This window comes from Dermatophagoides farinae, chromosome 1 (genome assembly GCF_024713945.1).
Source record: "Dermatophagoides farinae isolate YC_2012a chromosome 1, ASM2471394v1, whole genome shotgun sequence".
In the NCBI taxonomy this organism is placed as follows: Eukaryota; Metazoa; Arthropoda; class Arachnida; order Sarcoptiformes; family Pyroglyphidae; genus Dermatophagoides; species Dermatophagoides farinae.
Window position 1 is genome coordinate 2359879 of NC_134677.1, and position 17192 is coordinate 2377070.

General features: G+C 30.5%; 1 protein-coding gene across 1 annotated transcript; it reads left to right on the plus strand.

Moving 5' to 3' along the window:
• Positions 1-5895: 5895 nt before the first annotated feature.
• LOC124491718 (uncharacterized) lies at positions 5896-14956 on the plus strand. Its single transcript, XM_075728681.1, has 3 exons — positions 5896-7896; positions 8058-8115; positions 13637-14956. The coding sequence occupies exons 1-3, from the start codon at positions 7146-7148 to the stop codon at positions 14304-14306; spliced, it is 1479 nt and encodes a 492-aa protein (XP_075584796.1). The 5' UTR covers positions 5896-7145; the 3' UTR covers positions 14307-14956.
• The last annotated feature ends 2236 nt before the right edge of the window (positions 14957-17192 follow it).

Below are 17192 nucleotides of genomic sequence, written 5' to 3' on the forward strand. Positions count from 1 at the left end.
ATTTTGTCTTGTTTACCGCACATACACAAAAAAGAAATCGTTGAGAAACAATCAAAACTTGATGATGATAATAATAATGATGATGATTTAGGCTAATTCAATTGGTCGAACAAATCATTGAATTGCGCACACCTGAAAATTATTATTTCATACACACAAACACAGACACATCACCTGTACAATTGTATAAAAATAAGCCCACACTCAAAGCGTAACCAAATTGGATTTTCATCATCATTCCAATGGGACTTGTTGGTTGTTTCATATTTATTTTTTTATGATGATAATTTTAGGTGAAAATATAAAATTTTTTATTTCAACAAAAAAAAAAAAAAAAAAAACAACCACCACAACCTAGCGTTGGTCGACGTCGTCGTCGCCGTCGTCTTCGTCATCATCATTGATCGAGTAAATCATTTGATTTATGATTTGTTGTTTTCACTCGAAAAAGGCCATCATCATTTCTATGGGAAAAATAATAATAATAACGATGATGATGATGATGATGATGAATTTTTTTCGTTTGAAATTACACGAGCGAAATCAAATTTACTAACCAAATACTTTTTTTTACTTCAGCTTCTTTTTTTTGAATTTCAAATTTCTTTCACACCTTGTCGTCGACAAAGTTGAATTGTGTGTGTATGTGTGTTTTATTCAAATGGTGTGACCGAATATTGTTGATGATGTTTTGACCTGGAAACCAAACACTATAATGTACCAAAACACACACATATACACACAGGTCTCAGCGTAGAAATTGACCAAAATTTAGTTAATTTGGTGGTGGTGGTGGTGGTGGCCTGCGAGAAAAAAAAATGGATATTTAAATTTTATTTGTTTTTTACTAGTTTCTATCCATATAGATTGTCTGTGTGTGTGTGTGTGTGTGTGTGTGTGTGTGTCTAACATGATAATTTATTTAAATAAACTAAATTGAAATCTTTGATTTTATTTCGTTGTTTCTTTCCAATTTCTTTCCAATTAGCCGTTCAATAGAGAACGAGAAAAAAAAATTAATTAAAATCAGTAGCTTTTCCATGGCCATATTCTTGAAGAAGATTTTCACAAAAAAAAAATGAAAATTCATATTGTCTCTAAACTATTATTTGAGACAATTTTCTCTTGTATTAATAATCTTTTCTAAAATTGAAAAGTTGAAAAATTAAGAAGGAAAATGTCTCGACTATTATGATGAAAGTGCGGCATCATCGTCAGCATCAGCCGTGGTGGTGGTGGTGGTGGCAGTGGCGGCGGCAAGCTTTACATCATATTCCGGGATTTATAATATTTTTTTTTTGCAAATCTTTTACACAACACTTAGATCAATGAAAAAAAAAATCATGATTGAATGTAATATTTGTACTGTTGGATGATTTTATTTATTTTTTTTTAATTTCATAAATTCACGAATAAAAAACTCTGTTGACATTTGGCCAGAAAAACGAAAAAAAAAACCTAAATGTTTGCCGACATACTTGACAGCAATAGTGACAGAAAAAAAAGTGACATTCATTTCTGGGCACACGTTTTGATTTTCATTTTCTTTCCCAAATACAAATACTATATATATTCATCCAATGACAGTTTGAATCTTCTAAATTGGGAATAGCACGAAGAGAATGCGAGAGTATAGTTTCAATCAAATGGCACAACTAAGCTTATTGAACATCCGACACATTTCAAAGTGTTTTGTTTTGTTTGTTTGAACTTTTCAAACAAATCCCGAAAAAAATAATCATAAAAGAATATAAAATACGAGTATACGCGCACACGTTTTTGAATTTTGTTCACCCCCCCCCCCAAAAAAAAAACTAAACAAAACAAAAATCAAGATCATCATCTGATCTTATCTATCTAGATATCTCTATTCACTTTAAGCGCTTTAAGCGTTTATCTTGGTTAATCACTTAACTTTTTTTTAGTAAAAAAAAAAAATAAATTCTTTCCATTTTTTTTTTTCATTGGCAATCAATGAATTCAATGAATGAAAAAATTCAATATTTAGAAATCAAGGACTTTTGGGCATAGTATCGTAATATGATGATGATGGTAGTTGGTTGGTTGGTTGGTTGGTTAGTAATATATAGAGTTTAGAATATTTTCTATCCACGCACATCATACACCACCACTCAAGGATCCTGTGTGTATTATATAGCCAGAATACGCACTCGAAATACATTCAAATTCAAGTGATCTAGTTGTTATTGTTGTTGTTGTTGTTGTTGTTGATCAGAGTGGATGAAATAAAATAAAAAAAAAGTTTGTTCCGATGTTTATAAACAACAACAACAACATTATCATCATCACAAGTGTAAGTTGTATACAACTCTACCCTGAATTCATTCATCCCATTTTGATGAAGCATGAGTCAAGTTGAATGTGCACACACTCGCAAGTGAGAATAGAAAAAGATCTCGATATTCAAAAGTTCATTCTCAGTTATTGATAATGACAATTGAACAAATGGCTTCTTTTTTGTTTCGTTCAATTTATTTCGATTTTCACTACCAATTTTCCTATTGTATACATTATTGATGTTTGTTTGTTTGTTTGCTCGTTTGCTTGCTTCAATTTAGATGAAAATTCAATTCAATTTACGAAATTCATCCCAATTCGTGGCAGTGGTATTTTGAATGAATGGTGAAATATATTGATGTGTGTGTGTGTTTGATATTGACTTTGATGTTCAAGTGTTTGTATGCGAGTGTGTGTGTAATGTGCGATTCTATATTTTATCGAAATAGACCCGATAGATAGACTTCTTTTGTCGTTCATTTGATCGATCTTTCTGTCTATACTATCCTACTAGGTTCATCGTCATCATCATCATCATTCATATAATCAATGATAGATAGATACGTGATGTTTATTATTGTCTAATTTGTTTGCTTTTGTTGAAATTTTTTCTCTTTTTTTTCATCAATCTCAATCTTAATATGACATGAATACAAAAGGACACACGTTTCATCTTAATCATCATCATCATCATCATCGCTAACAACAACAACAATGTTTGATGTGTCAATTAAATAAGATTGACATTCGACCAACCAAATGACCGGTCGACCGATCAAAGATCAGATCAATACGATTCATTAGAATAATAATATTTTCTAGGTGCCAAACATTCATAAGGAATTGACAAGGTCTAAAACATGAAAATGAATATTAACAAGATAGTCACACAAACACATACACATACATGCATTGAAGAGAACGAAAGAAACAAACCATCACCACCACCACCACCAAAATGAACGATAGATTGAAAATGGACGATAATTCGATTTGATTGGTCAGTCAGAAACATCTGCTACATTTTTTTTCTATTTGTATGAAGAAAAATCAACAACAAGAAATATATTTAGAGGTAATAATTGTCGAATAACACCTTGGCCAATGTTTGAAACAATGTTGTCGTTTTTTCTCTTTTGATTTTGATTGGATTTTTTTTTATTTGTGTAGAAAAAAAATCAACTAATTGCCTTTGCTCACATTGTGTCAAGACTTTTGGCCCGAACATGAATATTGAACAAAAATTTATTTCAATTGAAGAAGAAGAAAATAAAAACAATTATCACTATATGCCAACTTTTTAAGGTAAACCAATTTCATCATATTATATATACCACATAATGGTATGAAGAAAAAAAAATTAAGACAAGATATGATCTTTGAATATCTGGTATGTTATAGCCAACAACAACAACTAAAAAAAAAAATGTCTGGTTCCACAGTTGGTGGTGGTTTTCATTTGATGATGATGATGATGATGGCCATTAACGATAATATATGCTTTAAAGGTTGGCAGGATCCATATAGAATGTCAGGATGTGTGTGTGTGTGTGTTTGTGTATGTGTGTATGTTAGTGTGACTGACCAGTCATGCATCCATTTTGTTGTAGTTATTGTTGACCCAAAACTTGAAACCAATTATATATTCGTTCGTTTTTAAAACACAATGGAGAAACATTCACCATAACCAGATAGATATATAGTCACCAAACGACTGACATGACAAGACAAGACAAGAAGCCCAAGATCATCAATTGTTTTCGTCCAATTCTTCTGTCCATTTAGTTGTTTGTTTGATTTTATGGTGCGGTTATTTATTATTTTTATCGAGTTTTTTTTCCATCTTTCTTAATCATCTTCATCAACTATTTTGTGAATTGAATTTGAATCTAGATTGGCCACTTTTCATTCAATCTATGTACGGATTGTGATATACAAACTATGCGTGTGTGTGTATATATGATTATTCTATTTTATTTTTTTTTTTTTTTTTGGGATCCGCCTTTATAAAGGCGGGACGCCAGAATACCCGGATGAACGGGTCGTCAAACAAAAAAAAGAAGAAAAAAAAATATGAAAATATTTTACCCCGTATTGTGTTTGGTTGGCTAGTGTTTTTTTTTTTTACTATTATATTTATCTTCCTTCATACATTTCATTTGGGTCTTTGGTTTTTTTTTCTATTATTGGCTCTTGTCAAAAAAAAATCAAATAATAAAAAAAAGAAAGAGAAGGCAAATTTCATTTTTTTTTTCAATTGTGTACCAGGTGGCAAAAAATCTGCTGCTATTAATTTGAATCCGTAATCAATGAACTAATAGAAAGAATGACATCGGAATATATAACTGAATAATTATCAACTAAACATGAACGACACTTTCAATTTTTATTTTTATTTTTTTTTTTTTTGGATATCGGATTCATTTTTGTGATTGAAAAAAAAACAAAAATTCTTGAATAGAGACTGCGTCGTAAAAAAATAAGAGAAAATTTTATTTTTCAACCATTTAAAAATTTCCGATTTGGAATACAAAACCGGCTTACTACACATCCTATGAGATGTTTTTGTTGTTTTTTTTCTTATTTTTGGTATTGTAAGCATCTCCAAACACACACAGACACACACAACTGCTTATGTCATTTGACGATAATAATGACTTGTGTGTTTGAAAGCTTTCTTTTTTTTCTCTTTGTTTTAATGATGATCATCCAGAAAGAAAAAAAAATTCAAGTTCCACATATTCCACTCTTTTTTTTTGTTCTCTTTCTTTTTTCTTACAAATATTTTTTTTTCTTCTTCTTCTTCTGAGGATGTCTATTGATGATGATGCTCACAGCATGAGCTTTTTGGATCGAAATTTTTTTCCACTGTTTGTTGGTTGTTGTATATACAACATTGAAGTATCCATTTGAGAAGATACCACAGAAACAAACACACACATACATATACAATTCAAAATAGCAAATAATAGAGAAAATTGTTAGTGAAAATATTTGAAAAAGAGACAGGATGGATACATGGATAGATTTATTATATTGATAGAGAGTAAAAGAGAGAGAGAGAAGGATACAAAACAGACAAGAGAACAAAAAAGTATATAACCATACCAATAATAATAATAATAATAAAACGCGCGCGACCAAACACACACACACACACACACTAAAAACTTTGAAATCAATCCAGTCCAATAGAAAAGAGGGGACGTATCAATGTATTCACAGCTCCACCCTAAAAAAAAAAAAAATAGTCTTTCAATGTTGTATTTGGATATCCGTATATGTGTGCTTACACAAAAAAAAACCAAAATGAAAAAAAAACCAAACCAACCAATAATAACGACAAGCAAAACAGCATACATACACACACACACAGCAGAAGCAAAAGTAAATGATGATCATGGTGATGATGATGGCAAGAATGAGGATGATGAAAAAGAAGAAGAAGAAGAGGAAAAAAAGAAGAAGAACGATGGATGAACGAAATTGAACTCAAGGATCAATTTTCATTCTCATTCTATGTTTAGTTCTATTAGATGACAACCAATCCTCTAACGATATGTTCCAAAAAAAACGGGCAATGTTATATTGTGTGTGTGTGTGGTGTATATGTGGTGTGCATGTACAATATAAATGACAACGATGATAATAATGATGACGTGCACCGGTCATAGGAGTGGTGCATTTAGTTTCGGTTATACATATTACAGTCTCATTGGTAGGCTGGGTATTATTAACAACAACAACAACAACAACAGCAACAGCAACATATACTATACACGCCACTTATATTGGATACCATTTTTCGGTTTTTTATTTTTGCAAAATATATTTTTTTTTCTACTTCTACTTTGCTTCATTCAACCATGTATACTGGGTAAAGAAAGAAAGAAAAAAAAAACATTCATTCATACACCAACGAGAAACCAACGATACGACCACGATACTTTTTCTTTCTTTTTTTTTCTTTCTTTATTTTCTTCCATTTGCCACATTCATATCATTCATTCACAAACGTTTCGTTTCAAACAAAACACATTTCATTCATTCATTCTTAATCATTGATTTGTGTGGAAAGCGACAATTTCGTTGCAAAAAAAAATCATATAATCTCATCATCACAATTTTGAAATAGAAATTCTTCTATCTTAACAAGATTGATTCTGGTGATTTTGTTTGAATCATCAAACATCATCATTTTTGTTTTCTTCTTCTTTCAATTTTTTTATTCTTAGTGAGTGTATTCCGTGGCCAAAATCCGAATAAAAATCGGAATTTTTTGGCTTCGAATCAAATACACTTACAACAAAACAAAACTGGCCACAACGGATTTAACACATCAAAACGATATTTTCCCGCCACGACACCACCTAGTGGGCGTTGGAACTAACATAGAATCAAGACGAAGAAGAGTTTCATCATCGCCCACATCATCGGCTACATCGTCCGTTTCATCGATTGCATCATCATCATCTAATGATCGTCATTCAATATCATCGCTAAATAATAATAATAATCATAATACGAATAATAATATAAAAAGAAAGTATTCATCCAAGCGAACAACAACAATAACATCACCTAAAAAACTTCAACATCATCATAATCGGACATCATTGATTGTTGATAACAATCATTCGAAGCAATCACAATTGATCACTGGTTGTTGCCCTTCACCTTCATCTTCACCACAACTACCATCATCGGCTGCTACAAGCCAATCATCATCATCATCATCATCATTGATTGAGAAATCTAAAACAACGGCTCCTCAACTATCATCATTATCGCCGTTATCGGCGTTATCATCGCTTGGTGGACCATTTGGACCATCACAGCTTCATGGCATGACAGCCCTTGGCCTTGGTGCAGCGGCCTTAGCTGCACTATCGGCATCAGCCATGGCAAATGGTGCAATCGTTGGAGGATTGGCGGCCAATGCTAATGTTTCATCTCAATCATCATCGCCTAATTCATCTGGGAATTCTTCAAGTCAAACATCAAATACATCACAACAACAGCAAGCAGCGGCTGCTGCGGCAGCTGCTGCTGCAGCAGCATATGGAACACATCCGGCAGCTGCAATGTTCATGTTACCTACGTTGAATTTTACAGTCGGACAGGTAGCGGCCGTTTGTGAAACATTGGAAGAAAGTGGTGATATCGAAAGACTTGGTCGATTTTTGTGGTCATTACCGGTAGCACATCCAAATTGTGCGGAATTGAACAAAAATGAATCCGTACTTAGAGCTCGGGCATTAGTCGCATTTCATGCGGGCAATTTTCGTGAACTATATCATATACTCGAAAATCATCGTTTTACAAAAGGTTCACATTCAAAATTACAAGCAATGTGGCTAGAAGCACATTATCAAGAAGCGGAAAAACTTCGTGGCCGTCCATTAGGACCGGTAGATAAATATCGTGTACGAAAAAAGTTTCCATTGCCACGAACAATTTGGGATGGTGAACAGAAAACACATTGTTTTAAGGAACGTACACGAACATTATTACGTGAATGGTACATCAATGATCCATATCCTAATCCAACAAAAAAACGTGAACTAGCTCAAGCAACGGGCCTAACACCTACACAAGGTAAAAATCAATTGAATCAAATTTCTATTTATTATGGATCATTTATTGATTTATGTTTCCATATGTTTTTTTTCTCTCTCTCTCCATCTCTCTCTTTATGCACACAAAATTATATTTTGTTTACGTATTTTGCATCACCATCATTACACATACGCAAACAGTCGGTAATTGGTTCAAGAATAGACGTCAACGTGACAGAGCGGCTGCTGCTAAAAATCGGTAAGTGCTATGTTATGTGTTTACTATAGTATTTCTGTCTGTACGTGTGTGTGTGCGTGTTTTGTTCCATTTTATAAATGCAATGTACCAATTTTATATTATTATTATTTTCTACAATATACATCATCATCATCATCATCATATGGTGAATTGATGACTATGAATGAAAAGAATGACAGGTTTCTTCTAATATTAACAGCATGATAATACTATTTGCCATTCTACACATATATATTCTCTGATGTCATTTCATTTTTTTTTCTTCATTTTTATTTTTGCTTGATGTTGTTGTTGTTGGTGTATTATAACATATTTTGTTACATAATTCATTGTTTGAAACATTAAAGTACTGAGACAAGGAAAAAAAAAGAATAATGTTGATAATAGAATCTGAGAAGCTGCTTTTCAAATAATGATTTTTTTTTTACACAAATTGAAAGTTATCAAAAAAAAAACATTAATGGAAAAGAATAAACCTGAGAATGTGTGTGTGTGTGTGTGTGTCTGACAGCAGAATGTTTTATATATGATGATATTTAGTTGTTAGTTGAATCAAAATCAAAGCATATATGGAATAATGACAGTGATGATGATGATTCTATGGCTGACTGACTGGCAGCCTATAATATCTTCCTTGAAAAAAAAGCAGATTCGTTAATTGAATCAGCTTTTAAAAAAAGCTTTGCTTTCAAAAGACAAAAAAAAGGTAACAATATTTTGTGTTTTATGTGTGTGTGTGTGTGCGCCCGACATGAAATGAAATGATGGAATATGTCTAGGTTATAATCCTTCAAAATAAGCTTTCATACTTTTTTATTCTATAATGAAGATCATTTGTAAGTTGTTGTTGTTGTATTTTTTTTTGTTGTTGTTTTTCGTTTTCATTTTCTATTTTACTTTACTACTGAACTTTTTTGTTTTGTTTTGTTTAGTTGATGCTATTTTTTTCCATTGTTTTTTTTTGTTGTTTTTAATATTCATTTGATCATTTTAAAAGAAAGGTACCTTATCTTTCTTTTGTTGTTGAAAGATTTAATGTGTGTATGTTTTTCTTGCCATTGTAAATGTTTGAAATGTTTGTTCATTTTCTTATGAATTATAATGGAATCAAATACATTGAATGTGTAATTGACTGAAATGAATTGAACAAATTCATTCCTGAACTGAACAATCAGTGATCTGACCGATCATGATGATGATTATGAATACCAGTTTGACGAGTCTGAGCTTCTTTCTTTCTCTTTCTCTCGATTTTGATTTTGATTTCAGTTTCATGTGATGATTATAATGATGATGATCATCTGACACCAACGAATCAAACGAAAAAAAAAATCCTTATCAAACAAAAAAAAAAAATGATGATGATGATCTGATTTAGTGATGTTGATTTGAGTTCATTGAAATTCGTTTGATATGTGTGTGTGTGTGTGTGTGTGTATGTGTCTGTATATATTCAATTAGTAAATTGAAACCAAATTGGTTTTGACCATCACCATTGCAGATGTTTTTCCAATTTTCATCTGTATGTATATGTTATAATCAATTCATGGTCCTTGAAACGAAAAAAAAATTCGTATATTTACTTTGTGTGTGTGTGTGTGTGAAGTAGATGAAGAAGAAGAAGAATAATAAGATACGGCACGACCAATATTAACCCAATCACGAGAAAGAGAAAAACATGCAATCTGGTCGTCAATTTTGGATTTTCCAACAAAAAATTGTTGTTGTTACATGGTGCTCATCAGCAAACAAACCAAAAAAAAAAAAAAAAAATTGAAAACGAAACAAACAAACAAAAATTGATGGCAATGAATATTATTACAAGAAAAACGGAAAAAAATGAAACGAAACAAAATAATAATCCAAACGGTTGCCACTGTTTCGGTAGTTGAAAATACAAAAGGTTTTTGACTCGTTCATTCATTCACTCATTCACTCACTCACTCTTTGTCCAGTTTCTCACTAATTGTTTTCTAATGAATGGACACACACACAAACAAATACATAGATGAATGGACGGGCTATGTTTGACATGAAATGATGAGCAAACAAACTTTTGAATCATCATCATCATCATCATGATCATTCAACGATGATGATGATGATGATAATAATGATTATGGGGGCGTGTTGATTTATCATCATTATTATTATTCTGTATATTTTTCTGTACATTCTCAAATTACCCAATGTCTCAATTAATCATCATCCAAGAAAAAAAGGCCCCAGTCTTGTCATTATCATTCATCATTTTTTTTCTGTGTATACATTTTTTCCATTTCTCATTGTCTGTATATAATAATCACTGTGATTTTATTTATTCATTCATTCAACTCTTATTCAGTAGTGTTTTTTTTCTGAATTTCAAAAGTTTTTATCTGTTTTGAATCATCATCATCATCATCATCATCCGGCTCATCAAACAAACGAAAAAAAAAATCAATTTATCCCAAACGGATGATGATTTGAATGAATTTGAGTGAGCGAAAGGCTTAATTTATTATTCGTTTTTTTCCCTTATTCATCATTGGTCAATGTTTTGTTTGTTTGTTTGTCTATGTAAACATACACACACACACACACACACATAAATCTTCATGAATATAAATCGGATGTCCACTGTGTGTGTATTTTTGAATTTATTATCCATTAGAATGGACCAAAAAAAATTGGTTCCACATTTTCCACATCATTAATTTAGTTTTTTTTTCGTTCTTGCTTTTTTTTCATCCAACAAACAAACAAACAAACATAACATCTAATTATTGTCAACACGAACATCACATACACACTCAACACATAGATAGACAATTTCAATTTCTCAATTTCGATGGAATCAATGATCCAAAAATGATGATGATGATGATGATTATTTTGTATACAAAAACTTTTATAATCCATTTGATCATTAACATTGGTTTTCTTTTCTGACCATCAAAATCAAAATGGACAAACACTTGTGTCTTAATTCATTCAATCATTCTCTTAAATTGATCATCTTGTCATTTGTGATATGTGTGTGTGTGTGTGTGTGTGAATCAATCAAATATATCATACAAGTATATATATGTTTTAATCTTCTTAAAAATTTGTGAATATCAAATTTTTTTTCTTGTGAATCTAAACTTTAAGGAAAAAAGGTGCCAACTAATAATAATAATAATAATAAGAGTGATCAGATCTCCACATATATATACACATCAAATTACAAGAGTACCATTATCATTGACAATGGAATTGGAATCACTAAAACTAATCAAGTTTAACACAATCATTGACATGATCGATATATTAATATATATATTTATATTGGATCGAATCACCAAAAACACGTTGTTAATAATGATGACTAGATCACTTGAATGATTTTGATGGAATGATAAACAAAACAAAAATTTTTTTTTTGTTTATTTAAGAAATTTGAAACTTTGATTGAAGAAAATTCTTTTTTTCTTCTTCTTAGAGCTTCTTAGAGCTAGTGATTGTGATGATGATGATCGCTATCACTTATACAAACAACAACAATAACAACAACAACAAGAAAAAAATTATTATTGAAAATTTCCCAAAATCTTTTTTTTCTGGAAAAGATTACAAGAGACCCACATTTTTTTTTTAATTTGCTAGAAAAAGAAAATCATCTCTCATTTCAATAATTGATGGTTCATTTTGCTTCTTCGGAAGTATAGAGAGAAATGATGATCCACTTGAGTGTGTGTGTGTGAACACAAATGATGATCATTGATCTTTTCATTTTTTTTTCTTTACAAAAAAACAACAAGTCAAAGGTCAGTGGTCAATGGGAAAAAAAATTATTGGGTATTATATTCTAGTCATTATGATTATGATGATGATGATGACAAGTAAACATTGTTCGTGTAATTACTGCAAATATGCTCATTTGTATGTTCCAACAACAACAACAACAACAGAAAAAAACAAGAACAAGATACATCCTGAATCAAGTATTTACCTTCAGGGCAATATTGTTTGAAAGTTGGTGAAATTTAAATTTTTTTTTTGTAAAAAAAATAAAAAATTGTTGTGAATGAATAACAATGATGATGATGATGATGATGATAATGATCGATTGATGAATGATTGATTGAGTGAGAAAGTGAAATTGATGAAACTTTCAACATAAACTCAATTTATTTATGTATTGTTGACTAACCTGTATATAATGGATACAAATATAAACATATATTACACACACACACACACACACACACATACGGTTGATTGGACTTGAAATGAACTATCAACATAGAAAAAAAAGAAAACGGAAAAATACATTTCGGACGGAAATATATTTTTTTCCATTTGATATCTTTATACTTTGATGATGATTGCCTTGTATGTTTTGTGTATTGTATTGTATTGTATGGTGGAATAATAATAACAACACAACAGCGTTTATCGGTGAAACCCTTGAAGGCATACTTTTTTTCGTTTTGTTTCTTGTTTGTATGGTTTTTTCCCCCCACCCATCATATACAATTCATTTATAACGGACAATTTGATTCCGTACTTTTGACATATATAATATATACAAGCACAAAAAAAACACATTTAGACGACAATTTTCCAGAACAGATCATCATTCATCATAACTATTCGTCGATACATTTCATATATATTTGGTACAAAAAATTTGATGGTTATATATGGCCTGGCACACGACCACGAATCGTGTGTGTGTGTGTGTGTGTGTGTGTGTGTGTGTGTGTGTGTGTGTGTGTTTATGTGTTGTCAGTTATTATCATTATATTATTGTCGATGATGATGATTTAGCTTCTGGAACAGAATCGTACATTGATAATAATAATAATGATTAGTTTTTTTTCTCTTGTTAGCTAGTAGTTACTATTTTCAGAGATTTTGGAACACACACACACACACAATTTGAAACACTCGTTTATTCACCTCTGCGACGATGATAATGAATGGCGGTTATTTGTATTCTTTTGCTTGCTCGTTCTCGATTAGTATTCATTATTATTAAATTGGTGGTTCTTTTTTTTTAGTAAGGGCTGTAATTAAATCCAAACAAACAACAAGAAATATTATATTAGCGACAAATTAGCACAATCTGAGATACACACACACACACACACAAACAAATACGCAAACGGTATCCATTGTTACAAATAATAACTTCAATTTCATGAAAAAGAAAAATAAAAGATTGACGACAGCTGTTTTTTTTCATTTCATTTTACTTTTACTCCCCAATAATTATTATTCATTGATCCTTAATTAACAAATGAATTTGTTTTTTCTTCTAATATTTTCCATGCTGGTTGTTTGATTGACTAGTAGTATTTTTTTTTCTTTTTTGTTTGTTTCAATTAGAGATAATTGATCTCTCGTTTTTTGTTTTGTTTTGACTTCCTGTATGTGTGTGGATTGTGTGCCGCTGAAAACAGCTGAAAATATTCTGTTGTTGAATTTTTTTTTCAATTTTTAACCAAATTTTGTTTTTCGTTTCTTTTTTTTCTCACAAAAAACAAACCAATAGACAAATGGCACAACAAATGCATCAAAAAATGCATTTACAACATTTAAGTGGCCGAAATGTTTCAGGCATCCATCATGGCCTTCATCATCATCATTCCGCTTTTGGTGGCCATCCTCCTTCTTCTCATCATCATCATCATCATCATAGAAATTCGAGCTTAGGTTTTAATACAACACCTACGTCAATTTCATCAACAACATCAAATGGTCATAAAAATTCTTCTCTACATCGTTTCAGTGTAGATGCATTAGCTGGTAATGATTCACATCATCATAGTGATACAACAAGCTCCAAAGATTATGATATTGATGATGATGATGATGATGATATTCCATTAAATGTCACATCAGATGATGATGATGATGGTATGAGTATAGCAAGCTGGGATGAAGATTGTGGTGATATCGATGATGATGACGATGTTGTTGATGATGATATTGATGATCGTGTAAATGATATTCATCATCTTAATCATCATCGTAATAATAATGATGATGATGATGAAGATGAAGAAATTGATGTTGGTCCAATAAGTCCTACGGCTGTATCGACAACATCTGAATCAAGTAATCGTGGTAATAATAATAATGATAATAGAACATTAGCAATAACAACAACATCAACAAATCCAACAATGTCATTGTCTAATAAACGTCGAAAACGAAATTGAAATTATAAATTAAAATCAATTAATTAATAAATCAATCAATCAATCAAATTTTCACATAAATAGAATCTATATTACACACCATTATGACCACAACCATTATTTCTCATTCTTTCGTTTTTCATCATTATTCTTTCATTTTTTGTGTTTTCCATTATTAAAATCATCTGATGAACTATATATATAAATATAAATATAAATAACTTCCGTTTATGCGCAATTTGGCTATTTACAATCATCATGAATCACTTATATGATGTATACTTTCAAAAATGTTGTTTTTTTTTGTCTCTCATCCACACAATTCTGTTATACAATGCTCATCATTTGTTTCGTTGCCCATATCACATTCATTATATATAGCTATACTTTAATTTGCATAATAAAACTTGATTAACAAACGGAAAAACAAGAATTTTGTATACAACATAATCACACAATCATACAATTTGTTATCAGTTAATTCAATAATAAGCCATTATCTTCTTTGTCCTTTTTGATTTTTGTTTTCTTAGGCAACAAAAATAACAATAACAACAACAACAACAGAAAACCGGTAAATGTTTATATCAAAATTTGTACCATTTTTTATGCGTGTATGTATAATAATAATAAATAAATAAATAAATAAAATGAAATCAAAAAAAAAAAAAAAACGCACCCTACCCTAACGATAATGATGAATACTTGATGCTTCTAACTTGTGCACAAATACAAATAAAAAACACAAAAACACACGATAACCAAATCAAATATCATTTTTTTCTGTTTAAAATGTCAAAAATTTCATTATTATTCAACAACATTCAATTCTTTTGCATAAACATAATACAAAACAAAACAAAACAATAATAAAAAAAAATCAAACAAATTTCAAATTTTATCTCATCATCAATCTATATTGAATTGAATTTATTTTTGATTTGGATAAATCAATGAATCAATAACGAAAAAAAAACTTTTTGAAAAAATAAGAAAAGATAATGTTATCATTATGTGGACCATTGAGAAAAACAAATCATTCAACAACGTCAGTCAGCCTGAAAAGAAAATGTCTCGTCTATGCAGATTGTTGTTATTGTTTTCATTCATTTTTCCATACTGTGTCATTCAATTTGATTTGTTCGACAATACAAATTTGAATACAAGATATTGTGTAGGTTAGAAAATGAATGTGGCCATCATCATCAGCATATGAATTTTTTTTCCATTTTTTCCTGTCTGTGCTCGTCTGATAAACTGGACCATCGTTTGTTGTTGTTTTGAGTAAATTTAATTTCACTATCTATGCATGACAGATTGAATATTGATCCATTTTCGATCCATTTCAAAAACCACTTGTAAATCACATTTAGGTGATGATCATCCAGGCGATCATCATCATCATCATCATCAAGATCAGATGATTGTCGTTTTTTTTCCAAGAAAAAATCTTGAATCATTTGTTATTGAAGAGAAGAAAGAAGGGGAAGAAAAAAAAACTTACGATTTTACTTTTTTTCAAGTGGTACCATATATCAACCAACCAACCAACAACAAAGTTTACAATATATTTTCAAAGTGAAGATCATTGAAGCAAAAAGTGACAAAGTTAGTTCCATATTAACAGTTCCAACAACAAATAAACTCTATTCAACCGAAAGGAATGAATAGTGTGTGTGTGTTTGAGTATGTTTTAGCCTTAAGCTTTGAAAGCAGCAACAGCAAAAAAAAAATTCAAACGAAAAATTTTTTTTTTATTCCAATTGTTCCAAATACAAATTGATCTTTACGATTCTTTTTCACTAAATTTAGTGTGACCTTTTTTTTCATAGCTAATTTTTTTTCTAGCAATGTTTATATCTGTTCAAGTGGCGCACGAGTATTCGTGATATGAACCAACCGACCAATCATTCATAGAATTGTGAATCTTGAGAATATTTTTTTTTTCTCAAAAAAGATGAAAATGTAAATCTTAATATATAGAATCTGATAATAGTTGGCAGTAGTGGTCTTGTGTATGTGTGTGTGTGTGTGTGTGTGCGGTTGTGGATTAAATTATCTACATACACACACACTCACAAACAAACAAACTAAAAAAAACGTTCCATCAATTTGTTTCATATGTACTGTGTGTTCCAAGTGTGAACCAAAATATTATTAACAACATCAGGAAAATGAAAACGACGCATATGGCTTTCTCACCTAAACAATAACGAATTTTTTTTCTATATATTTGTACTATATATTGGTACATCCTGGATTTTATTTCATTACGTTTTTTTCGTTTTTTTTTGTTGCTGTTGGTTGTTGAATATCAAATTTTCCATTCCATTTAACCTGGATAAATGGTTATATCCACATATATATAGCCTTACGGGCAAAATTCAATTGATTATGATCTTGATAATGGTTATTGGTGTGATGATGATGATGATGATGATCATCGAAGCATCAATATCACGATCCATTACCATTGAATTGAATTGAATTGAATATACTCGGTGTTATTGGTCACCCTGAAATGTGGATATCATATATTTATTGATGAAAAGAAATTTTAAAAAATGGTACACATTACATATTCAACAATTTTTTTCCATGAAAATTGAGATTCAATGATAGTGGACAAAAAACGAAAAGTAAAATGAAAAATATGAAAACGAAAAACATATGACCATAAATACAATGCAAAGAGAACGAAAGTCCATTTCACCAAGATTTATTCATTCATTATTATCATTAAACACACACACACACATACACACACAAAGAGGCTATATCAATATCGTGCTAATGGCTTTTTTGTGGTTTCTTTCACTATCGGCATATAGAAATCGTATCTTTTATTTTTATTCACTGAAAAAAAAATCCATATAGATTATATTATTTAACAAGAATGAAACACGA

Bases quoted from the DNA above. Each gene is read 5' to 3' on its own strand.
- LOC124491718 (XM_075728681.1), top strand. From the start codon at position 7,146: ATGACAGCCCTTGGCCTTGGTGCAGCGGCCTTAGCTGCACTATCGGCA. The intron at 7,897-8,057 runs GTAAAAATCAAT...ATACGCAAACAG, and splicing joins GGGCCTAACACCTACACAAG to TCGGTAATTGGTTCAAGAAT. The intron at 8,116-13,636 runs GTAAGTGCTATG...ACAAACCAATAG, and splicing joins GCGGCTGCTGCTAAAAATCG to ACAAATGGCACAACAAATGC.